This window comes from Musa acuminata, chromosome BXJ3-4, assembly GCF_036884655.1.
Source record: "Musa acuminata AAA Group cultivar baxijiao chromosome BXJ3-4, Cavendish_Baxijiao_AAA, whole genome shotgun sequence".
NCBI lineage: Eukaryota > Viridiplantae > Streptophyta > Magnoliopsida > Zingiberales > Musaceae > Musa > Musa acuminata.
In genome coordinates, this window is record NC_088352.1 from 30,785,032 (window position 1) to 30,812,508 (window position 27,477).

A 27,477-nucleotide genomic window follows, 5' to 3' on the forward strand; every position below is an offset into this window, starting at 1 on the left:
TTAAAAGAAGAAATTAAAATGCAATTTATGTATGATGTTAAAGCAGAACAGCAATAGATGGTTTTGTTACATGTATACCTTTGAAGTAATGATTGCTTCCACTACAAATCCAAAGCTTCAAGTAGGTGCTTTGGAGCAAAGAAAATGGACGGTTGGAAACTTGTGCAACAAAAAGCTCAGCATACATGAACGAGCCTGCCAAAGAATTTCCAATCTATTGCACATGTACAAGGTGTTACCATCTTGGAACTAAAAATATGGGAAATTATTGATCCTGGTATGATACAAATCCTCACTCATATGACTTGGGAGAGCAGCTTTCTGTCCAAGTTCACATCATGATCGATTATACTTTGATTTGTTCATAACTTTCACTGCTGCTGCCACCTTTCTGCTTATGAAACTCAATATATCGCATTGTACTGGAAAAGAAAGCATTAGCAGATGGATCTGATGTTGTATTGTCGCTTTGTATCTCAGTCCTGATGTGGTCAATTAGATCATGAATCGCAGAACTTGTTATCTGAGGATTTCCTTTCTCCAAGAAGTATAGATACCTAAAAAGATAAAACAGAATGTCATACATCATGTCCAAGTTAATTTCTGAATTAAAGTCGGTATGATTTTTTATTTGTTTACTTGTTCAACATTTCAATGAACAGTGTCACATGTCCACTGCTACCCCTTGTTACGTTCATCTGTTGGGCAGCATTTGCAATTCTCAAGGCACGCTTTAAGCAAAGGAGGACCCTGGAACAAAAAACAGCTCATGAAATAAGATCCCTCAGATTATTATCACAACATTCACTACTTTCTTGAGTAGACATGCTGAGAATCAAAGTCATCTATTAAGAGGCAACAAATTTGTGCATCTCTTAAGAGTACAAGTTGTAAGGCACCACAAATAAGCAAAGGTTTCAGCCTTGGTTGGCTTGATGCTGCCAAACCAAGAAAAAACATATTCAAGAAATTTTGAGATAATTAATGACTTTGCATTTAAGGTATAATCTGGTTCTAAGATGAACCATATTCTTATTATGACTTTGCAATTTGGATACAATCTGGTTTTGGCAACTCAAAGGTGTAGAACATGACCTATTTGGATGTTAGCATGGGTCAATGGCATAGGGAGATTGACCATTTGGCCTAAAAAGAAAAATCAGCATTAGCAATAACTCATCTACTGTTATCTAATGTCATAACGACACATGACGTGGACTATCTTAAGGGTATCACATCCTGTACAAAACTAAGAATTAAAAAGGGCCAGCAATTGGCACTTCTAAAATGCACAACGGTTTCATGCTATAGTTGGGAAAGACTAAACATGGCAATGAAAAGATACATTTGGGCAGCATCAGTAAGGCATCAGAAGGAGTGTAGCTAGTGTGGTGTTTCCAAGAGTTTCGGCACAATCCAACTAAGAGAGGTTACCATCACTTGTGCAGCCCATAGACAAGATTGATTGATAACTACTGTCTACAGAAGTGTATATATTACTATGCACCTTTCTCCATCTTTAACACCATCCTGCTCGTTGACCCAGAATAGATGTGAACATGCATAAACTGCTCTGCACTGATCAGGCTTCTTTAGAAGTTTTGCAGAATACTGCAGAATAGCAAAAAAAAATTAGTGCAAGTATAATAGCACAATTCGTTAAATATTAGCAAAATAATAAATATATTCTGTATGTGTGCACATCTGTACATCTCAAGTATCCTACCCCTGTGGCCTTATGTGTTAATGTATCTCTGTTCTCAATTCCAAATACATTCATACGTTGGAGGGTTCCAATAATCAAGTGTATTGCGGTCACCTGCACTTTCGAGTCCTGCTCAATGGAACACCACCACCAAATCATTTAGCAGGAAAATAAGAGGATTCAAATTACAATATGAACAATATATTGCCATAGAAAAAAATTTAGTATGTCAAATTTCCCATTTTCCCTCTGCACATAGCATAAATTCACTAAATCCAAAATTTTACTTTCAGCAGGAAAGTTCACTTACAGCCATCTCCTCTTCATACAATATAAATGCTTGTGTCAGGAATTCATATGAAACTGGTTCGAGACCACAATCATTGGCAGCCTAAAGCAGAAAGCTAGTTATAGACAAGCAATTGTAAGGAAAAGAAAGAAGTTAGCAGGAAAGAGAATTGACAAACCTCAGCACATTGCAAGTATAATCTTAAAGCAAGTTCTGGTGAAGGAACAGATGACAAGGCCTCAATTGTCTGGAAATAGAAGCATTGAGAATGAACCAAAAATTATAGTACTTAGGAAATCAAAATAATATATATACAAAAAACAGGATAATTGTCGAAGAAGCACTAGCAACCATATCCATGTTGATTATATTCAGCATAACAAGATACCTCACTATGAATAGACTTCAAGGATCAAGAACAACATTATAATAATCCTAAAAAGTTGACTGTATTTCAGTTGGCTTTTTGGACTACATATGCACTAGAGATGAATTTAGCTCCCTCTATCTGGCCTGTCAAACTTTGTCATGCACAAGAGATAACTATAGCTCCATATATCTAACCTGTCATTTCATCTTATTTGGCTTTTTTACTAAAAAACCTTAGTTATGTAAGTACGAACATATCTTGGCTGAATCTCCACAATTAAAAGCATTTTCATCTTAAACTGTTGTTCGCACCTCTGTTTAGGAAATATCATGTATTTCATATTTACTAGCTCTGAACATGTATGAATATGTTTTAATGACTGCTTATGTTACACTTCTCTTATTTATACCACAAATGTAAAATTGCAAAATTAAGGACAAACATAAATTTGTGCCATTATTTCATTATTTGTTCAATTTAATATATTGAGTGTGAGCGTAAATAGTTCATACAGAAGAAAAAATTTATACTTACAGGACTAATATTAAAAATTAATCAACAACTTTTAATTTATTAATCAAACAGTTGAATGCACTGCAAAAACAACCTGATGCAGAAGTTGAAATATTTTCTTTTGTGTTACAGACACCTCTTGTCCATTCACATCTCCATCCTGATTTCGTAAATGTCTAAGCAACTGCAGACCAGAAAGAAAAGGTAAGAGCATTAGTAGGTCTAACAGCATAATGAATTTTAGCAGGAAACATCCATGATATTCTCTGGGTGACACAGATACAATCATGTAAGGATAACTTCTTCATTCGATGGTATAGGCTAATAAAGAAACATGTCAGAAAAATTTACTATCAGATATGCATGCCTGAACCAATCGGGTCCCCATTGGTTTGTTCCGAGCTTCTTGAAGAGGTACTTGAGGTAGTCACAGGTATTTGGCCCAGGTAGTCTCTCTTTGGGGGGCCAAGGTATTTGGCAAACACATATCAGGAAAAGTGTAATTTCTCTAACACTTTTTTTCAAGAAACTTTTGTACTTACTATAAATTATGGACCAAAAATAACTAAGTTGTCAAGTAATTAAAGAACCAAAATTTCTACAATATTAGAAGAATTTTTATTTGACAGAGTACATGCGACTAAATACACAAACTAACTGCATATCACCAACAGATTTAACCATTTTTTGCATACAGAACATTCAAGACATGAGATAATTTATTGAAGTATGTGTTCCAAGAAAGCTGAGAACAACATCTAGAGGTGAAATTTTATAATCTGATTTAATCTCATACCGGGTAGTCATAACCCCATAGTCCTGAAAGCAGTTAGAGAATGGACTGATCTTCTTTTAAAATGATTTAGAGGAAAAACCAAGCTGTCCATATGGTCTCTTGAAAATTAGGATGAGACATGAAGATAGGCGATCTGGGAGACCACAATAGGCATTGTTACAATGCTCCTTAGTGACCTAGGGTTTAAAAGGAGACGAGAGTTTGAATCACAAATATATTTCAAGGTAAGGTTGAGTGCATTGACTCTCCCCAGATTCCATTGGCATGAGCCTTGTGCACCGGACATGACCTTTCCTTTTTTTACACATGAAGATAGACGACAAGAATGTGATACATTTCCTTCCCAATTTCTAACCTGCATAGCATGTGTATGTATATAGCCAAACAATTTCTAATTTTTACATTGATTGCCTTAACATTTACTGCAATATTAATAAAGGTTGTATTTGTCTTGCTACATTTTGTTCAGCACAGAGAGCTCTGAAAATAAAGGATTGGAACTCAAAATTCACTCAAATGCAAGGTCAATGATTCTCTTTCACTAAAGCCCCATGCTACTAATGTGCTTAGTCTGCTGAGGAGGTACATGCCAGCCAACATGATATGGCACTGGTCCATGCCGACTAGCACAAGCCAAGCACAATTAAGAAAAATTATACCAGCTGGAATGCCTCGTTATGGCCAAATGGTCATCATTGCTGAATGAACCATTTCCACCACTATACATAATATGAAACAATTCTGAGAAGATGTCATTAACTAGAAGGTAACTCTCTGCATGAGCAAATGACAAATCAAGATGCTACCACTATGACAAATCGTTATGGCCAAATGGTCATCATTGCTGAATGAACCATTTCCACCACTATACATAATATGAAACAATTCTGAGAAGATGTCATTAGCTAGAAGGTAACTCTCTGCATGAGCAAATGACAAATCAAGATGCTACCACTATGTACAACAACAAGGACTCAGGTCAGTACCAATGTGATTTAGAAGACCAGCATTCATGCCCATTAACATGTCAATAGTGCAAAAAATAAAGATTTTATGACAAATAACCACACCTCTATGAACATTATGTTATTCCACTATACAAAGATATATGAAACTTCAAACATAGAATGAGATGTATAAAAGACAAACCTTAAGGGCAGAAAAGACAAGGGGAGGTACGGTGAAAGCTAGGCGTTTAGGACCTCCAAGAAGAATATGCTTCCTCACAGTACATATAATCTGGAAAGAAAATTCAAATCTGGACATTTATGCATTATGTTACTTCTATAGAAAATTGAGTACCAAGAGAGATACCACAAGAAAAGGAAAAAAATAAACTAATAGCCAGACAATGATTAACTTAACTTGTACAACTTCTCTTAGAAAGCTATTAACCTGATTAACCAGCAAGTTACATATTGTTTGGACTATATATGCATGACCTCTGCCACATAGGATGCACATTTCTGTTGTTAAATTTTTTTTTCTGTCAAACATATATTAAGCTATATAAGATCAGCAACCGGAAGGCACAGAAATAAATTTGAGATGCATCAAAATTAGAAACCAAAAAAGCAGCCTATCTACGTGCAATGCTAAGTCCCACATTGTTTACTTGAACATTTTTTCAGCAAATAGCCATTTGGAATTTCCCACCACAGCCACTAAAAATCTATTAGTCCACTTGATGAAAATATAAATTGTTTCAGCATTTAAATAAGATAAGAATGAAAAAAAATACATTATTGTTTAGCATATAAACTTGGATCATCCATGAAATATTGTCTTGCCACCTAGTTCCCTACTAGAGGAATTAGTTTCTTCTGCATGGAGAAAGCAATGAGTGTGCACATTACTTGGTTTTACCAAGCAAATATTCCATATACTGACATCAAAAGCAAACCTATCACTACATGAGATTATGGGCAAACAATTACAGCTTTTACTCAGAGATTATCTACAAACCACAGGCAAAAAGAGCAGAAATTTAATCTATGAAGAATCAAAAATTTGTTTCAGGATTGTGATTTTTGTTTTAAAAATTAGAATAAATTTTTATAACATTAAATAGTGTATATAATGTTCACACATGGACTCAGACCTGAAACCTATCACTGGTGCAATAAGCACTAACCAATCAGGTTTCTCAACAGACTTTGCATGATTATGATTTAATCGATCTGGCCATCTTACAATCTATAAGATCAATTGATTTAAAAAATAGCTCCACACATACATGAGAACTAAATCAGATATAAGTATAAAACTTAAATCTTAATATCCAATAATTTCATCTGAATATGCAATTTTATAAGCAAAAAAAAGCTCCACATCACACACGAGAAGCAGAAAATTACAAAATTGTTTCAAGTAAAACACTTCAAAGAATTTTCCCCACTTAAATGGTCCTCATAAACTTCAAACCACCACTATGCTTGATATCCAGTTGGTTCAAGTCACAACAAAAGCAACCTTTTCACCTTTCAGAGGTTGGGATGCATATGTTGACCCTCTTTGAAACCTAAACTGGAGGAAGTCTCATGCATTGTGCTGCAACAGTTCCCTCACGTAAGCCCCTTTTTTTCAGGTAAATGTACAAAATCCCCTCTCTTAAAAATCAGAGAGACCATGTCAGGGACATGGAAATTAATGGTCTATGTTGGCCAGCTGTTGGTAGGGTAGAATAATGAATATAAATTTTTTAAAAGATTACATCAGGTCATAGATGAAGGCATGTTCATAGATCTTGATGTAATAAGCAAGCAAGAATATGCATCTGCAAATAATTCTTACTAAATTTAGCCACCTTAAACATCTCCTCAGCATCATCAGTACACAGCATGTGAATGAGACGAGCGACAGAGTTCTGTTCCTCCTTAAAATCCTCTTCATCAAGCTATTAGCAGAAAAGATTGTCAATTTTCACTCTTTAACAAGGTAATCTGAGATAAAACGCTACATGGACAAGAAGAAGAGGAATGGGTGTTTGAAATTTCTTGCATGCTATACTCCTGATGTCAACCAAAAAGACCCAAATCTCACCTCATCAGCTTGAGCCTCATCTGTCTCCGTTACAAGCCCTTTTATTAATTCAAATAGAGTGTCAACCTAGAAAAGAAATAGATATTATGACTTCAAAAAATCATTTCAATGTAGAATAAACATGAGAACAGAATCCTACTTTATCAGCTGTAGAGATGCAGGTGTTGTTCTTCATTATGTTCTGAATGATTATAGCTGACATGACTTTATTTGTTGCATTATCTAGATGATCCATGACCCGGGGATAGTTAGGAAGATTTAATGCAGTAGAAATATCCTTATACTTCTCCAGTGGAGCACTTAAGAGTGCAATAATCTGCTTAGTTGCTTTGCTGTCCTCAAGTTTTGTTTTCCCGGAGAGTCTCTGTACACATGCTCCCTGTGAAAATAAGCATGAAATGCATCACCAGTCTTATATAAACAGCATGCAAAGTCACTCCAAAATTAATATATGACTTGTTTGCCAAGTAACAAGCAAACTGAAGTCACTCCAAGAACTAGCATGCAACTGAAGCCACTCAAAGATTACTTTATCACTTGTTTGCCAAATTAACATGCGGCAGAAGTCGCTTCAAACTTTATTAATTTACAAAACAATATAGAAACTCAGCTGCTCAATAATAGTTTTGTGGACTTAAGGACCATTATATTCTTCACATTATCAATAAGACAGAACGTAACGAGGTAATTACATACAAAAAAGAACATATGATCAACACATTGCAAACTCATTTCTCACATTCTAAAGATATCAATCACTCATAAGACCTCAAATCGAAACTTCAGCTGAAATCGATAAGACAAGACATACCAGTATTTGATCCGTGTAATCAAGTCGATCAGGATGGATACGGAGAGTAAATGTAAGAAGTGACACATATAAAGTAATTACTCCAGAAATAGGCATATCAACCTGTGCTTCTATCACCTGAGAAGATAACAAAAAGGGATCAAAGTCTAAAAAATCTTTACAAAACACAAAGTTTGGGAACAAACTCTACAGATTATCAAGTCCAATGGCATAAAAATAATAGTAAAAGAGTACGTCAAGTTTAGACATCTTTCAGTGACAAACATGGTGGATGTATATCATACTCTGAAACAGAATGGGCATAACCTGTAAGACTTGTGTTAGAACAGAATAATCAAGGACTTCAAAAACCTCCCTGTCTTGATAATATATATTTAACATAACAGTACAACTAATAGCAGTATGTACAGTATATACATTATATGATCATGAGACAATTTTACTTCTTAAAGCATGCCCCACCTGCCTGGTAAGTGCATGTAAAATATTGATGGACATGCTGCCAAAGAAGAACAATTTTAATATTTAGATTTACATCAGACATACTGAACTCAGTTCGAAATAATACAATGAAACAGATGAGAAATAATATAATGAAACAGATGCCAATAAGAAGTTCATCCACACCATTCATAAAAGACTTATAATGTTCAAATAATGTATAGATTCAAAAACTAATTGATGGATATTTACATAAAGAAAGCAGTGATAACTTACAGGTACTCTTTAACTTATAGGTACTAGCAAAGGCAGCATTACATTGCTTAAGAATTCACATATATTAATTAAAATTTACCTCTCCAACAGCACTGTTCAATTTGGCAAAAGCTTCAGCTTGCAAGAATTCAGGTAGCACCTACAACTTACATAATGAGAAAAAATAACACCAAATGTTTGTAATAGTAGCAGTAAGTTGAAAACTCACTTCTGTACTTGACACAGCATAATTGGATAGTCTGTCCATAAGTAAGGAGAGCACCGTTTTAATATCAACAGTTGGCTGCATAAAAATTTGAGATATCAGACCAGTAAGTCTTAAAGAGATTAATTGTAAGAGGAAACAAAGAATGGTCATAAATCATCTAATTTGTCTAGAAATTATGCCAACAGAAATCTCAAAAAAAGTTCATAAACCACATCATGTAGAGATCTTCATTTATACAAAAATCTTTCCACTTTGGCAAAGTCACTTATTACAACTGTCATAAAATAATTGCTTAGCTGATTTAATCTCATTATGAATATCTTTATTTGCTGAAATCTAGGTTTTCCTTAAAACAACTTATCATTTTAGTTGCTAATCAACTTTCGTCCTAGTTTTATTTCCTGTTTTCAAGTTTTCACATTTCAAGATGATGGCATAGTAGGACTCTGCCAACTTGTGATATTATCAATTGGAAAGCATAAATTATTAATTATAGCAAGTTGTTACATAAATATTCTATAATCTTTCTTATTTGGAAATTTCTCTCTTCTCAAACATTCAAATGTCCAACCTCCCTTATCCTTAATATCTAGTACAACAAAGTACTAACAAGACTAGTTGCATTTTTCATAAAAATATAGTTGTGTTATGCTATCATACCAAATTCTCCTGATTCATAAAGCACATTTTTTCTCTCATCTTCAGTCCAGAGGATCCTAATACCCCATCAGCTTGGACAGTGGGCGATAAACTAAACGCCCTCATTGAATATCACATACATCAATCTTCCAATACTCGATAAACTTTAGTATGAAGTTCCATTCAAGAAGAACTAATAGTTGGGGATTCATTTACAGAGTTCTGATCCAATAATTCCAAAAGTTGCTTTCAAGTCCTTCTTCCTACATATACAAATGCATTGAACATGTCTATATGTAATGTGGCCTATCACTATGCAGCTTATAAATAGCGCTTAAGTTTAAAACTAAAAATTTTGAAAATCTTTGCACTTTTTGTGTGGTTTAAAATGTTCGTCTGAAATGTCACCTGACCAATATGCAAGAAGAAGACTTAGATGGCCTGAAGCAGGGCTTCTTCATGCAGGGTTTCTAAAGGATCTTAAACTAGGAGAAGCCTAGCTAAACATAAGACTAAACTTCTTGAGAACTTTTAATCATGAACAATGATACACCAAATATAAATAGAAGAGGAAAATGCCCTGAAGGTTAATCGGGTAGTTCAGCAACAGTAATGCCAAAGAGATAAATGATGATAGTAGAATTGTCACCCAATTGGATTAGGTTCAATGCACCTAGGAAGCATTTCCATTCTGGTAAACAATTCACAGAATTCAACAACAAAACAGCACCTGATCTGGTATATCTATACTTAGTTATGAAATAATGTTAAATGGATGTTAATAACTGGTCAGTTATAATATTTCGGGCTTCAAATCTCAATAACTAAAACCAAAAACTTTACAACACCACCAAGAGCTCAAACCTTTTATAAGCCATTTCAAACAAATAGAATTAAAATTCTAGACATATTAAAGTTCCAAAAAAGTCCAACAAAAAGGACATACTGGAGCATTTTCCAGGAGCAGATTTGGAGTCATAAAACAAATTTATGAAATTCTCCTCAAAGTTCAATTGGTATACCCTCTGCTACCAAATTCAGCTGAGCCTGAGAATATTTAGTATATAAAATAGAACCAGAAAAACACAGAAGCTCCACTTCTTTCTCATAAATATAAAATTGGCTGCTAAAAATGAATAACATTGATTCAAGATGTTCTAGATGGAAGAGAATACTTTAATAAATCAAATAAGGAATATTTTCATGTCAGCCAAAAACAAAAGAGATGAACCTTTCAAAAGAAAAAAAGGAAGCTTTATGGACATTATTTTACCTACCTGAAGTTGGGGAAATGCACTTAATAATGTTTCAAGAGTCTGTAAATGGTACTCATCTGGAAAGACTTGAATTATACAATCCATCAAGTAATGCTGCGCTAGCTCATCTTTACAATTCACAACCTTCCAAACCAACTCTTTAATCAGAAAATTTGAGAAGTTATTCAATATAATTAGAACTTGTCAATATAGTAGTAATTTTAACCTGTTCCAATATCCTGGGAAGAACAGTCTCTTTGTACATATCAAGATCAACACCCTCGAGCTGGCTAAGAACATGAAGGTTTTTTCCAACCTAGAAAGAAAAAGCAAAGGGAAAGAGTATCATAAATGACCAAACGGAAGAGTTACTATTGTTTTTGAGAGAACTTGATAATGATATTACAAGATCACGAAGTTCGCTCCTTTCTTTTCCCCTCTTCGCTTTCTCCCCTGTGGGTCCCTGCAGACCATAAAGTGCGATTCCTAGTCTCAACTCAGGATCACCTAACAGTATGAATAATTCACAATCACTAAAATACCTGTGTGACTACGATTACCAATGTGGTATGGAATGACATACATGTGCCTAGGTACCTTATGCTCAAAAACACTATAACCTCAATGCAACGAACCTGATACTGCATTCTGACCCAGAGTTTATTCATCTCCGTAAAGTTTTGGAGCACAAACTCAATAGCATCATTATCAGTGTTGGCACCCCTAAAATATGGTAATAAAAGAGAGAAAAAAATAAGCTCCAGGAGATAACATGAGCAATAAGAATCACCGTTCAGAAATTTTCACTACTTACTAGTTTGTGACATAAAAAATAGATATGTTAAAAATGCAGAATATAGATGAAAAATGTACAGATTGTAGCTTGTTCTACCAACATCCCTGGACTTCCATTCTAAAGCAAGCGCTGAGGCAATAACTTAAAAGGTTCGTGCAACACAGTACAACAACAACAAAATCATAAAGTCCCAATTATTTGGGGTCAGCTACATGGATCATGCAGCACAGTATCTTCTGTTATTTAGCAGATAACCATATGAGGAACAACACCAAATTTCTTTTCCAAGTCATAATATAGATATTTGACATACATTTCAATATGCTATCATATTCTTACATAATATATAGTTGAGGAACAACACCAAATTGCATATATAGACCAATATTTTTACATATATATCTTTCATTAAGTGTATGCCTTCCTACAGTTGATATTTGTATCAATACTCTGCATTCTGCAAGACAGTTTAAATCAGCATGAACCCCCATCGCTAAAACTTTTTTTCCAGTAACATTTATTTACAAAAGAATAGTGTTTCAAACTGAGGTTTACGTTGCCACATATGTGTTGCAAAAATATGACCACCTCATATAAGGCATGTAGCCTCCATATATGGCATTTTTGTGTATTTATATATGCAATCTGCAAAAGTGATATGGCAGTCACATATTTAGTTTATGTAACCTCCTTATCTGGGCAGCCTATTAGTAAGACAATTTGGTCCAATTTATCAGATTGTGCCATTCATCACTTTTGACCTTTACTTATTCCATATAACTTAATCACTTATACAGGTTCAAAATGAGTACAAGTTTCATCCCATAAATTTTTAATATGGCCTCAGCATATGTTTTCCTATTAATAATCTAAATTTGATTGTATATTTTAGATACACTTAATAATATTTTGCACAGTTTGCTGGACTCTAATTTAGTGATGTGAGTGTCCATATAATGCGTGTGTTATCCGATGCCCTGCCACCTGCAAACCACAGTCACTACTTGGAACAGCCAAAATTAAATAGTTTAACCTATGTCTACCACTCAAATTGGAATTATCTGTATATATATGCACCATTTTTTGAATCAATCAATAATTCTTTTTGGCTTATATGCATAGACATCCCTTATAGTAGGTATGTTTACACCAATGTCCTATAAACCATGGTTCACTTTACCAGTCCATACTAGTGTACTAATTGACTGTCGGTACGATATGTACCAATATACTGACACATGATACGATGGCATGTACCGACAGGCCAGTATGTACTGCCCATACTGATCGCCTAATAGATTGATAATGTCTTGCCCGTACTAGGCGGTACACCATGATACGACGAACCTAGCTATAAACTATATCTTATTCACACATATAGGCCCCCCCATTTAACCTTTTGTGAGTCAAGGACAAAATACTTGAATTACACTCAATGAGTACAATCTTGATTTTCTATATAATCCAATAGTGTATTTGTGCACGTACTCATCTAAACTTGATCTTAGTGCTAATGCCCTCAAAAGATTCTATATGTGTATAAATTCCCTTTACCCAACTTTCTCTCATAGAATTTTGCATGTTCACTATATATCCCTCAAAACATGTACATTTGCAATATAGCCCTCGATATTTCAAAAATGATTAATGTTCTCTTGTGCACTTATCATTGTTTTCATAAGGCGCTCACCTAGGCACTTAGGCGAAGCGAGATAAGACCTGAGCGCCTCACAAAACCTCTAGGCGAGATGTTTCGATGAAGCATTGCTCAGGCACTCACCTGTGCTAGGCATCAGGCACCTCGATCAAGCACCCAAGTGAAGTGGGGTTAGGGTTCAAGCTTGGTTCAATTAAAGGAGCAAGTTGGTTCAATCGAATTAACTAATGTACCCTAACACAAAACCCACCCCCCCACCCCGTGCTCGACCCAATGAGACAAACCTGAAATGAAACCCTACGTTCGCCGATAGAGCTTCATCTGTCACCGCCAAGGTTCTAAATTTCGAATGATACTACCTGTACCGGGCGATACATACCGGTCCGGTAGCAACGGTACGCAGACTGCCCGCAACCAGGCAGAACGCTAGATATAGCTCTGTATCGGATGATACAGGGCTGTATTGGGTGGTAATGATCGATTTCGACCGTTACAGGTCGGTAACGATCAAAATCGACCGTTACCGACCTATAATAGTGTTCCAACGGCCAACCTTTCTCATGGGTTTTTAAACCTATCATCCCTCCTATTTCACTCTCACACTCTATTAAACTATCTCAAACTCATTTTTTTTCATATTCTCTTTCTTATTCTCACATTTACACTCACATAAACTCTACAAAGCAACGATTTGTGAATTGAATTGAGGGTAATTTAGGAGGATTAAGTGGAAGAACTTTTTAATCAATAGATATGATTAGTATGTTTAATATTGATTAATTCAAAATTAGATAGGTCAAATATTTATATTTCATGCATATTAAATATTAGAAGATATTTATGATGGTAAAATATGTTTAATTAGGTTTTATTAAAGTTATTTAATGCTACGATTAGCGATTTTAATGATGATTTAATCAAAATTTGATCAATTTTAAATCAATTCAATGTCTTTAATACCTACAAAGGTATTTAACATGTTTATAGTGTTAAAGAGAAGTAATTAATGGATAATTAATTATGTTAATCGTGTGATTAGTGCATTTAATGATGATTTCATCATTATTATGATGTATATTGGATCAAATTTACATATTTAATGTTTCTTTTATATGTTTCACATATTTATAATGGTAAAATAGATTTAATTAAGTTTTATTAAAGTTATTTAATACTATGATTAGTGATTTTAATGATGACTTAATCAAAATTTGATCGATTTTAGATCAATTCAATGTCTTTAATACCTATTAGGGTGTTTAACATGTTTATAGTGTTGAAAGAAAAGTAATTAATAGGTAATTAACTATGTTAATAGTGTGATTAGTGTATTTAATGACGATTCATCATAATTTGATGTATATTGGATTAAAATTATGTATTTAATGTTTCTCTTATATGTTTCACATATTTATGATGATAAAATAGGTTTAATTAAGTTTTATTAAAGTTATTTAATGCTGTGATTAATGATTTTAATGATGATTTAATATCGATTTTAGGTCAATTCAATGTCTTTAATACCTATTAGGGTGTTTAACATGTTTATAGTGTTGAAAGAGAAGTAATTAATGGATAATTAACTATGTTAATCGTGTGATTAGTGTATTTAATGATTATTTCATCATAATTTGATGTATATTGGATCAAAATTATGTATTTTTTTTTATGTGTTTCATATATTTATAATGGTAAAATAGGATTAATTATGCTTTAATAAAATTATTTAAAGCTGTGATTAGTGGTTTTTTATCAATATTAGGTCAATTCAACATGTTTATAGCTTATTTGATTTAAATTTGATAAGATTATGACACCAAAGGAACAGACACATGATGATGCATGGGTTCATGCCCGAAAGATAGATGGAAACTATCATCATTGACAATGTATTTATAGTGGCTACATTGGCAAGGGTGAAGGAATAACTCGGGTGAAGATGTGTTTGGCCGATGAGTATCCCGATGTTGCAAAATGCAAGAAGATTCCAATGAAAATCCGTAAATTATTTCAAAGCAGGCTATAACAAGCAAAGGAAGATACATTAAAAAAGAAGACAAGAGTTGAGGAAGAATACTATAAGGCTACGCAAGAACCAGTTTATGATCATTATGAGGGTCACAGCAATAAAGTCAACCCGAATCTCACAATTAGGGTTTGTGCATCATTAGAGCATTAGTATATGGTCAATAAAGCAATAAGGCATCGACGACCTAAATGTATATTTATTTCTAACTTAAAAACCCTATCCTAATTTTTTTTTTCTACTTTTCAAGTATTTTCGAAGGATTTTAGCCTAAATTAGGTGTACCGCTCGGTATGCCCTAATGAACCGTTTGGTACGTCATACCATACTGAGCAAAGCTCGATAAACCGATATGGTATGAAATTTCAATCCTTGGTCACCATCGCCTTCATCCGCAGTTTCAACCATCACCGCCGCCTTTGTCTGCAACTTCGTCCGGCGTCACCTTCATCAACAGCTTTGTCTGCAGCTTCATCCGCTGCCCTCTCCTTCCCCCACCTTCCTCCACAACCACTAGTTACTCGTCTCCTTAGTACCCTCTTTAGAACTGTTTAACATTGATTAGAACTATTTAGAACCATATTGATCCACTATTTAGAACTCTTCAATTGGTTAGAACAGTTTAGTACCATATTAATCCACTCTTTAGAACTATTTAGCACTAGTTATAAATAGTTTAGCATAGGTCTCTTAAGCATAAACCAAATTGTGTTATTTTTTTATTTTTATGATCATATTTATCAATCATAATATATATTTTTAAATTTTAATATTCTGGAGAGTGCCTTGGGCGTTTAGGACTTTGGCACCTAGCACTTTTAAAAGCACTAGCACTTACATGTTCCCAATATATGCATACGCACATGCAAATATTATATGCTACTACATTACTATGTTTTAACTGATTACATTGTCTTCTCAACATTTAGTAAACATATGCAATGCAAAGAGAAACGTATTACATCCATCTACTTAGAAGTTGATCAATGTATGCCTTTTTATCATATTAATTATTTACAATTATAAAATATAAGAAAAGATCAATAAGCCAAGAAATGGTATCAAAATGCAGTAAATAAACTAATTACATGTGATTTTGTATTTCCAAATGTATTGGGTTTGCAGAGTTTGCAGGATACATTTGCTGCCATTAAAACTCGTAGCAAAACAAATTTGATGGACTAAATCCATAGCTAATGTTAGTTAATTTATGGCAACAAAAGAAATATGACTTATAAAGGCAACCATACTGGTTAAAAAAATAATCAAATCTGCATGTCTTTGTGTTAGATATCCATACAAAGACAACATGAATAAAGATGAAAGCAGAAAAAAAGAATTGGCATGATGAGGCAAAAGAGCCCAATGGGAACCATAAAATGCAATCAGACATTCTTCATACCCTTCAAATTCTGAACCAATATCAGGCAACTTATCTCTGCTGATTTGAGAAAGATAACTTCTTAAAAAAAGCCCACGAACAGGATGCTGAATACCACGGCACATTTCTACAAGGTCTTTAAGAACATCCTTGGTGGGAGCCTCCTTTGATTTGATGTAAACAGATCCTACTGTGCAGAGGAGATACCTGATAAATAAACAATTTAAACTTTATATACAAAAAGAACATGGATGGGAGAAACTCACAAAGATAAACATATTTATTTACATATAAAATGGAGGAAAGAGGAAACAACAGATACTGATTATAATTAATGGCTAAGAAATGGAAAATGAAAAAGCATAAGACATATTTTAGTTCAACTATTATATTAGCAAGTAGTGAACCTCATGGAGAAACTTTGGAACTTCAGTCGACCTAAGTCATCCATCGATGATGGTTCAAATAGATTGGAACACATGTTAAATATTCAAAATGATCAGTTAATATTATTGCTTATGACAGCCTCAAGATTATGCAAAAACCTGCTTTTTGATAAATGCCTGGACCAAGGATTTTCAATATCTTTCTATAATGACATGATATGTGTTGATGGGTACATCCCTGCGTCGGTTGGCATAGACCAAAGATTGGCCTAGTCATACATCAACACCTCCAATACATGTGGGCATAATGCTTGTTGTTGACTTTCTATCACAGAACATCCTAGCCAATGATTTAAAAAGCGCTAGGCGCTCGCCCGAGCGAAGCGAGACGCTAAAATATAAAAATATATAATATAATTAATAATATAATTATTTAAATAAAAATATGCTATTAAATTAAAAAAAAATTGGGTACAAAATCACAATAAATAAATAAATTATAATAGTATATTTTTTATTTTTTAAATAAAAAATACTATTAAATAAATAAAAATTAATAGTATTAAAATCAAAATAATATATAAGTAAATCTAATAAATAAAAATACTATTATTAGTATACAATTAACAGTATACTGTTAATATACTGTCGACAGTATAGTGAGAAGAGTGTGCGAAGACCGAGGCTGCTGAGGCAACGGCAGCGGTAGCAAGAGACAGTCGTAGCAGGAGCGAGAGCGGCGAACGACAACGAGAGTGGGAGCGGGAGCTGCGAGCGACAGCGGCAACAACAACGGCGAGCGACAACAGCAGCGATTGTGGCAGCGGCGAGCAGTCGACGAGCAACGATTGTGGCAACGACGAGTAGCAACAATAGCAACGAGCAGTGACAGTGGCAACGGCAGTAGAGAGCAGCGACAGCGGGGAAGAAATCTCGACGATAAAATCGCGAGTGTTATGGTTGGGGAAGTCGAGGAAATCGCGAAAGGAAACATGATATCGGTGATTTAGTTGGTTCGATTGAACCAACTAAGGCACCGGAGACCAACTAGACCTAAAAATCTTGTTCGGTCGCCTGGTTTAACCTAAGCACTTGCCCGAAGCGCCCGACGCCTGGGCTCGGGCGAGCGCCTAGGCGGCGCCTCTTTGAAGTGAGGCGCTTGGACAAGAAAGCGAGGCGCTCGGGCCTCGCCTCGCCCGAGCGCCTATTGAAATCAATGATCCTAGCCCATGTGAATGTGCTGACCAGCATGGCAGTCCATCCTCTAGATGAAATTACATCAAAGACTCGTGACAAGAAGAATACCATAGGGCTTATCAATAGGTTCTTTATATTCATACTTGATATGTCATGTGTCATATTGTCACGGACTTAGCTAGTTTTGCCTAAGTCGTGTAGCACCCTTACGTGTCCGTCCGCAAATGTCAGCCTCCCCGAAACCTCTAATGGTCCCTCAGGACCTACAAAAGAGAAAACGGGTTAGAGAAAGCGCCTCACTCGGGATCCACAAGCAAACATTCCAAGAAACACTTCATAGACAATGCAAATTACAAACAGACTTTACAAGCTCTGTACGGTTATACAATAAAGGGTCAAAATGGTCCACTACAGACCGAATATCTCTCACAAGTGTCCACATGACACTATTTATTTACAAGCCTAAGAAGGCCACCAAACCCAACTAAAATGGGGTTGTTAAGCCTTCAACCGTTCCTCTACATGTTGTGCAAAGCATGAACAAACAGAAAGACACGGACATACACAAATATTACATCAAACATCCTGTTTAGAACTTTGTTCGTGACATTCTCCCCCACTTATTCCTTCGACGTCCTCGTCGAAGCCTTTGCCGACACTGCAACTCCTCACCTTTGCAGAGTCTTCAATCTTCTGCTCCAGCTGCAATGCGCGTCTTGGTTCCCAGTTGCTCTCCGTTGCTGTTTTTGAGTAGTCGAACCTTTGATCTGCCATGCTACTTCAACTCGCCAATGACTCTGACTCTAGTGTGGGGTTGGCTGAGTTGTGTTGATCCCTGTTGGTTCCTGCGGATCCTCCAGATGAAGGAAAAGACTATCCTTACTATGCGCCAGTCTCTCAAATGCCTCATGTTGCTGCAACTCCTCGCCTTTGCAGTGTCTTCAATCTTCTGCTCCAGCTGCAATACGCCTCTTGGCTCCCAGTTGCTCTCCACTGCTGTTTTTGAGTAGTCGAACCTTTGATCCGCTATTCTGCTTCAACTCGCCAATGACTCTGACTCTAGTGTGTGGTTGGCTGAGTTGTGTTGATCCCTATTGGTTCCTGCGGATCCTTCAGATGAAAGAAAAGACTATCCTTACTATACGCCAGTCTCTCAAATGCCTCATGTTGCTTGAACTGAGTGGATGTTTGTTGGAGCATTAACGAGCATCGCCTCGCAAACTTCTGAAGTTTTGGGTCCTTCCTCTACAAAATTTGCTCATCGACTCTTCTTTCACTTAGTTGTCACTTCTAAGTAGATTCGCATCACTTCCGCTTTCGATTGGTATTCTGTTGGAAAATGAAGCGGATATTCTACTCTCAGTAACACTGATCACCATTGGTGAGGATCTGACAACTATTGTCTTCTAATATCTTCGAAGGGTCTTTGAACTTGTGCAAAGCTCCTCTGCTGGATAGATAAGAGAATTGGGGCACTCGGTTTCGCCCATTCTCTTAAGGGTTGAGATGGCAATGGTTACTTGACTTTGCCCGCCTCCTCAAGGGTTGTACTCCATACATCGAGCTGGTTACTTACCTTCGCTTGCTTTTTGCTCACACTTCTGAAGCACTCGAAGTGTTTGCACTCCTTGCATTGAGATAGCTACTGTGATTCACCTTCTCAATGTCATTGAACTTCTGGAATGCAGGAAGTTTTCACCCCAACTTGAAGTAAGTCTCTAATAGTTTTGGTCGCCTTTGGGATTGTATCGTCTTCTCCATCAACCCGGCCGCTTACTCCACTGAGTAGCAAAGGTACAGCACCGCTACTGCCTGCTTCGTTCCTTGGTCGTGCACTCTTGTATGACCCGAAGTCCTTCACTTTCGGCTATCTTGATGAGAAGCTCGTTGACACCGGTCTTACGAAGTTCCTTGGCCTCTACCCTTCAGCCTTGTCTCGGTACTTGGAGTTTGCCTCTATATGCTCCACCTCCTCGGCCCCTTTCACGAACAAGCGCTCTCCCTCCATGAGAGCAAGGGATCAATAACTTTCACAGAAGTCCCGCCTCTGCGGTACCATGGCGTTGCCATGCCCATGGCCCGACTATCCGCCGCCTTACATCTGCATCCCTTTTCTTCACGATCAGTAGATGTCTTTGTGGCACTCCTCCGAGTCCACCTCCATTCTAACTGATGCTTGATTTTGGGTAGCTAAGTCCCTCTGGACTCGTCGTCGCTTCCTCGCCCCTTTCGAACCCCTGCTTAAACATATATGTGTTCTCCAAGCAGATCCCTTTGGTCGATGGAAAGACAAACTGCAACTCTCATGCATGGTCTCTGTCATCACGTTGTAGGGTTTGCATCGATTCTGCTCTCCTTAGCTTCCTTGGTAGCAACGTTCGCTTACTCGACCTTGTCCTCTGACTTGCCGAGCTCCCTTAAGCGAATATGAGCTCTGGCGCAGTCCAACTCTCCAGCTGCTTCGATCATACCTCTGCATGATCAAGTCCCTCCCATGGGACTCACTGGTACTTGCATTCGAACTTTTCCCTCGGTGGAACACAGCCCCCATATGCTAATAACCAAGGCTTTCATTTGATGCAAGATTCGATGCACGCACGGAAGACCCGCCTCTGCGGTACCATAGCCTTCACTCCTTGAATCCATAGCCCTTCTTGTCATCGTATTGTTCACCGAAGTGGAGCTTCCAGTAGCTCCTGATCATACCTCCGTATGATATAGTCCCTCACGGAACTATGTTTTGTGTATCGCATTGCCACGAACTGTTCCACCACGATCCGCTGCACCATGTCGCCTCCTGGTGACATCTCCATTATATTCTGATCCTTATGGGAAAACTCAAATTGTGATCCCTCCATGTGTGGCCTTTGCTAATACATCGCAGAGTCTCTTCCACCTTCGATTTTGTTCGCTCATTTAGCAATCGACCTTTATCCACCCACTCTTGGGTCACACCTAGATGAAGCACCGCTCTAAGACAGTCCGTCGCCTAGTAGCTCCTGAAGTCCACCGACTTTGCTGCAATTAGTGCATCATTGTCTGGATCCTGGGCCTCTGCCCCTACTAGCACAATTTTCGCTGTGCACCGATTCCTTCATGGCAACTTGAATGGCAACACTGTGGCATATTCTTCAAGAGTACTCGCCTCCCCATCCTCTTGCCCCGTGCCAAGGCCTTCTGAACCCAACTTCGCTTCTGCAAGTTGAGTCGTCTTAGTTCCTCCGTCAAATGCTTCTCCGAGATAAGATGCATGTGCCTAAAAGCTCCCTTCGTCTTTGGCACCATGCAAGATGAGTCCGCTCCGTCAGAATAAAGGACCCATGGAACAACATGATCCTGCTCTTACCTCTGCAAGAGTTCATGTCCTTGAAATATGTCCAAGGAAAGCTCTGTGCGTCCGCTCCATGTTCCATCTTCTATGCTGGCTCCCTCCATGCGGCTTGGGTACTTCGCCAAGTTTCACCCAAGTTGCTCCGCTCCTCATTTTACATTGAGTTGATGGTGGCTCTTGCGCCCACCATTCCACGAGTCAGCCCTCCCTCGAGTCTGATCTCCATATCGACTCCAAGTGTGTCTTCATTCGTGTTGCTTTGGGTCGCTCCCCCACTTGATCTCGCAATGCATCCACCAATGCATTCTCTCAAGCGAGATCATGCGATGACTCCTCGCCGCTCGCTCGGTCTATTGAGCTTCGTGGAGTTGTTGTTTTTAAGGTACTCCTCAACATGTGTGGTCTGTTGCATATAATTCTCCCTCTAGAAAATCGGGACCTATCCCTCCTGGATATCTGTCCCGTTGGAGCAGCATCTCTCTTCGCTTCTTTCTCTCTGAAAGTTTCGGAGACCACCATCCCCTTGGACTACTCTGATTCGCTGAACAAACTGTGCATTGTTCTACCTCTTACAAACGCACTTGCTAAATTACGACTCCACGTCAATACAACCCCTGCTGCACCACTCAAGTCCTAGCAACATGCTGAACTCGCTGCACACTTCAGCCTCCTATGGATGTATCCTGCACATGCCGAAGAGAAAGTTTCAATGCTCCATGGTACCGAGTTTTAGTCGCCTTGGGATGGCCGCGAACATTCCATCGTCCACATACAAGCTCATGCATGAGTACTGAATTCTTCGAGTTAGCAATTCCCCTCACCTCTATGAGCTTTGCACAACTCTTTCGGTCGCTAAGCAACTCCTTCCATCTTGCATGGTCTCATCCTTTACTAAGCACCTCGCTTGCCTTGAGCACCATCAAGTATGGTTGTCAACATTGAGCTGTAGCTCAAACTCAGCCATCCCAACCTTTGTGTGCTCCGCATTCTTCCCAGCTTTCTTGTCCTCGTGGTGTCTTTTGCACGAAGGGTTGGCAATTCCTCTGAATGCCACTCTTAGATGCCTGCTCCTTTGAGCGACTCATTTTCCCTACATCTTCAAGCATGTTTTCCCCCAAACGATCGCACGTGCTAGCTGCCCTCAACGCAGCCCCGCTAGGTCCCCCACATTTGCATGCCAAGTGTTTCTATAAGTGCTTGTCCCGCTCTGATATCATCTGTCATGGACTTAGCTGGTTTTGCCTAAGTCATGCGGCACCCTTGCGTGTCCGTCTACAAAGGTTAGCCTCCCCGAAACGTCCCATGGTCCCTTAGGACCTACAAAAGAGAAAACGGGTTAGAAAAAGTGCCTCACTCGGGATCCATAAGCAAACATTCCAGGAAACACTTCATAGACAATGCAAATTACAAATAGGCTTTACAAGCTCTGAACGGTTACACAACAAAGGGTCAAAATGATCCACTACAGACCGAATATCTCTCACAAGTGTCCACATGACAAAACATTTATTTACAAACCTAAGAAGGCCACCAAACCCAACTAAAATGAGGCTGTTAAGCCTTCAACCGTTCCTCTACATGTTGTGCAAAGCATGAACAAACAGAAAGACACAGACATACACAAGTATTACATCAAACATCATGTTTAAATTTTGTCCGTAACAATACGTCACGTACAAATCTTCAACCAAGTTATGTGACTGCTCTACTTGCTAACATTATCAACTTCTTGATCAAGTATAATGGTACAGAAGTAGAAGTTGCTATAATTATCCAGTTCTTTGCCAAGTTTTGTTCCTAGAAGTAGAATATCAAGATTTTATTTTTTTTTTAACATTAATCGACTGAAATCATTGATATATTTAAAGGTGAAGTCACTATATTATCATAGAAATCAATAACAGAACCTCAGGCCAAAAAACCATCACTGATAAGACTGGCAGCCAAGGCAATAATGGCCAACCATAACAGGCTACATCCATCAACCTAGATGTTTAAGTCAACTTATTTTTATAGTTGGTTCAGGCAGCTGATAGACATAGAGGTTCTAAGTTATGTTGTGAGCAAATATCCAATGAATTGGAGCAAGATTGTTTCAATTTTCAAAAATCTCTAGGCATGACATATAAATCATGAAAAATAAATGTTTTAACTTCTTTTTTGGAAAAAAAAATAATACCAAATAAAGTTCTGTCTTTATCTTATTCTAACTAAAAGCGGATGGCAAATTACATATCAACTAATACAATGAAAAAGGAAACAAGCATGTTCTGGGGAGAGGCAGAAAAGATGTAGATTGGTGTTAAAATGACGGCTTTGGGCTCATATAGGTCATAATACATAAGTGACAAAGGAACAATTTTAAATGGTCAATTCAACTTAGATTGTAGAATACATGCTCCATAAAGTAACTAAAAAGTAGTAATTTCTGGAAGTGAATGATGTAATGAAATTAAGTTTTAAATTAAAGTGACTTGTATAGGCAAAAGAGACGCAAGTTCCAGACAATACTTTTATGGGGATTGCCATATGATCCATCCTTTCAAAATCTTAGTTCCATTCAACGAAGTGGTTGAAATGTTGTCATTGCAACATGACCTAGGAAGGTGGGCATTAGAAGCCCTCTGTAGAGAGATAAGGGATTGCTAGCTCTATTTTGTATATGTATACAAATTAATCGTAGGATAACTTTTCCAGAGGCAAGACTTCAGATTAGCAAAGGTGCTGCTCTTGTTGATGATTTTGCAGTCACATATGCAGATAAACTGAAACTCCAATGGTTTTGAATAGCAAATAAAGTTTCTTTTTCTTTTACCTACATGAATTCAATAGAAATATCCATGAGAAGATTACCCAAAACACATAGAGGTCAAGAGTGTAATTGCAATATCAGGTTGACACCAAAGTTTGGACTGTGAACAATTTCTCAAAATGCAAAGCAAGCTAACAATTTCCAGAATCATTAGGTGATGGCAATGTAGGTATGGCTTATCATGCCTATCAGTTATATTTTATAGATGAACAAAGTGACACAATTGTTCATAGTTGAGGTCACTTTCGAAGTATTAAATATTAAAGATCTGTTCAACAAACTAGATGGTAATTAATCATCCCAAATATAATGTGCACTATAAAGAATGAATTTTTCCTACAAAGTCATTTTTGGCAGACGATGCAGAGCAGAACAGCTCCAACATTGACTCAAATGAAACAAGAATATTCAGGTCCAAATATAAAAGCAAATGCATGCGCCTTCGTTTTCAGCTAGAAAATTCCAATTTATAAACAGATCATAAGCTAGTGACTCGGAAAACCATTAAATTCAACATTCAATTTTGTCAAGGAATGAAACAGAGATGGAGTGATAAGCCCTTACAGCCTGGGCAAGATATTAGCTGCATGCTGCACGAGCTCGTACAGATCAGTCACTGAGTAGGAGCCCCGCCTTGTCTCCTCCACGAAGAACATCTCCACCTTTCTCAACTCATCAAAGGCCCTCATATCTTCCCCATCCCCAGCCCACAAATCACGTTAAGAAAAAATGAATAAAAATAAAAAACTTTCAGGTACTTGTGAGGAAGAAAACAATAATCTTGACATACATAGTTCGTAGTACTTGTGCGGCGAAAGACTAGAAGTCCGCAACTCCGAGAGCATCTGCCCGGCGTACCTGAGCGCATCCTTCAGATTATTGGAATCCTACGAAGGAAAAACATCAAAAGGAATCCACACATCAGCATCCGAACAAGAAGACCCGTCGGCTAGGGCCTGTTAGGGTTTGCGATCGAGACCAAGGCACGGTGCATGTAGAATGCGTTGTGCTGGAGGCGGCCCATGCCGTCGGCCAGGCACTTCTCCTCGTCCGCCGCGGCCGCGTCAGGCACCATCGTCGTCGCGCCGCCCAGATCTCTCCGACGATTTCTCCGCCGCTGCGACGATCGCCCTCTCTCTCTCTCTCTCTCTCCTCTTTTCGCCCGCAGGTCGCAAATATTTCGATCTGATGACAACAACACTTTAAACCGGCCGAGCGGTGGGTTGGACCGTCCGTTGGAAGCCGCGTCCGGCGATCGCATAAGAACGATTCTTTGACACGTGTACAGTTGATGAGATCCGACGGTGGAACTGAGTTGAAGACTGCTCTTACATCGCACCCTCTTTTTTTTTGCCGTGCCGTCCGGCACAAATGGTTTCTTTTTTTTCCATTAATTCCGTCCCGATATATGATATTACCATCTATACTCCTCAGAAACAGTTAATGCGTTCCATCAATGCTTTGTTTGCATGGCTATTGATAAGCTTATCAATAAAAATGTATCATATATATATATATATATATATATATATATATATATATATATATATATATACACACACAATTTAAGCCCTTGCAAAATAATAAGAGCGCGACAATGAACTCGACGCGGTTTTAGATAGATTTATCTTTGTACACTCAAGTCACATATAATACTTTTTTTATTTTTTTAAATTTTAAAATCACATATCATACTCACAAGTGAATGAATGGCAAAGTAAGTAATACAATAAATTTTGTTCAGGTGCATTGACATCGCTAATACTAATAGGTTGTCTCCATTGTTTATCACCATCGATTAAGGGTGTTGAGACCTACAGTGAGTTTTGTACCAAACTTGATAATTTCTTTCTATCTTTTTTTAAGTTTTTATAAATATTTTAAGATTCTTAAAGTCAATATCGAAAGAGGACGAAGAATTCTAATAAAAAAAGTTTTCATAAAAAATTATGATTTGATTTTTTTATAAATACCTAAAGATGAATACTTTGGGTACCCTTAGAATTTTATGTATGGTTAATTTTTTAAGAATTTATGTGAGGAATATCTAAAGGGATTATGTATAGTGGGATAACTCAATAGTTATATAATTGATCTTATATGATAAAGAATGTGATTTTCTTTGTATAGTTATCGAATTATATTATATCTTATATATTATATTTTATGATGATTTTTTATATATTATTTTATTTATTGATCTCTATAATTTTTTTATTTTAATTTATTTTTCGCCCGTCCCAACACTCACCAAAACTCCCCCTCTCGAGTCTAGGTTATCAGTAAATATTTACATTCCGTAGCCTATGCTTTTACCATGGACACCCTCATTACTTTCATTTTGCTTCCCACACACCACCCTTGACCTGATCCAACCCACGATCCCACTCTAGTTGCTATAATTAATGCACTCTCCAATGACAACATTTGTCTTATATAACCTTTAGCAAAAACTATTTAGCTATCTTACTAATAATAGAGGACGATCTGTTTGAACTGTGAATCTCGTTGGAGATATATTTTTGGAGTATCCACTGTTAACAACATTGAAGATCTATTTAATAAGAATATGTTTCATCGTATGAGATTCGGGTTTGACAATTCAATGATATAATATCATGAAAAAGAAAAATATCGAAACTGAGTATAATTTTTTAAAAAAAAATCACTATCGCTTGTAATTAAGTGCTTATAATAAGGAGGTAAGTAATAACGAGAATTAAAAGACTCAAATGAAAATGTTAAAATACATATTGTCTTTGGTCAACATCTTAGTGCTCTTATTGTTGGAACATTTTCCTCAGGTTTAGATAGTGAGCAATAGACTTTGGGGCTTTTTTTGAGTAACTAAATGAAGGACTTCCCCTACTCGAGGTAGAAGGAGCTGTGGTAGGAAGAATTTGACAACACCTTGTGTAACTCCTCTTTGGCTCTCGGCAAGGTTAGAACTCTAGCTTTGGTTGTTGGAACTTTTTCTTTTATCTTTTAAGGGCTCCTTTTATATCTAAGATACGATAGCAATTATGAAGCATTTAAGGCTCTCCTTTTAGGGTTAGCGTATGAACCTTTTCCTACTCCATCAAGTAAGAGTTGTGTAGCCCTTAGCTTTGTGATTACCCTAATCAACTTAAGGACTACCCTAATCCTAGTTTTAATAGGATTGAGATTGAGTTGAGTAAATTTGAATCTAGGCTTGGTCTTGAGTTCTTGGCTTGAGTTCGGCCAAGTTACGAGGCTTTCAAGGCTCAATAGAGGGTTGATGAGCTTGATCATGATCATGGCTCCTCTAATTATGCAATTCGCATCCTATTAAATCTCACTTCAAAGTTGAAAAACTTCTACTATAGCAGCTTCTTCAGAGAATTATCTTATCATATTTAGTCTTTGCCCTTTGCATCTGATTCATTAAACAACTTTGATGCCTCGTTAAGTAGTAGTAGATTTCCTCTCAATGATAGTGTCTTCTTCAAGGAGCTTTTCTTGGCTAGTTTATCACGAATGGTCATCGAATACTCGTAACATCTTTGATCAATGAATCGTTCGTC

At 37.1% G+C, this 27,477-nt stretch overlaps 1 protein-coding gene across 1 annotated transcript; it reads right to left on the reverse strand.

Moving 5' to 3' along the window:
- On the reverse strand, nt 1–25,108 carry LOC135636652 (vacuolar protein sorting-associated protein 35B-like). The gene is made up of 22 exons (XM_065148530.1): nt 24,912–25,108; nt 24,723–24,819; nt 24,497–24,623; nt 16,228–16,413; nt 10,982–11,069; nt 10,753–10,809; nt 10,573–10,662; nt 10,368–10,490; nt 8,452–8,526; nt 8,323–8,382; nt 7,527–7,643; nt 6,855–7,094; nt 6,716–6,781; nt 6,480–6,569; nt 4,823–4,912; nt 2,972–3,061; nt 2,173–2,241; nt 2,016–2,096; nt 1,727–1,834; nt 1,508–1,611; nt 640–750; nt 1–557 (listed from the first exon to the last, which is right to left on the reverse strand). Exons 1-22 carry the CDS (start codon nt 25,005–25,007, stop codon nt 347–349), a joined length of 2,376 nt encoding a protein of 791 aa, XP_065004602.1. The 5' UTR covers nt 25,008–25,108; the 3' UTR covers nt 1–346.
- Between the last annotated feature and the right edge of the window lie 2,369 nt (nt 25,109–27,477).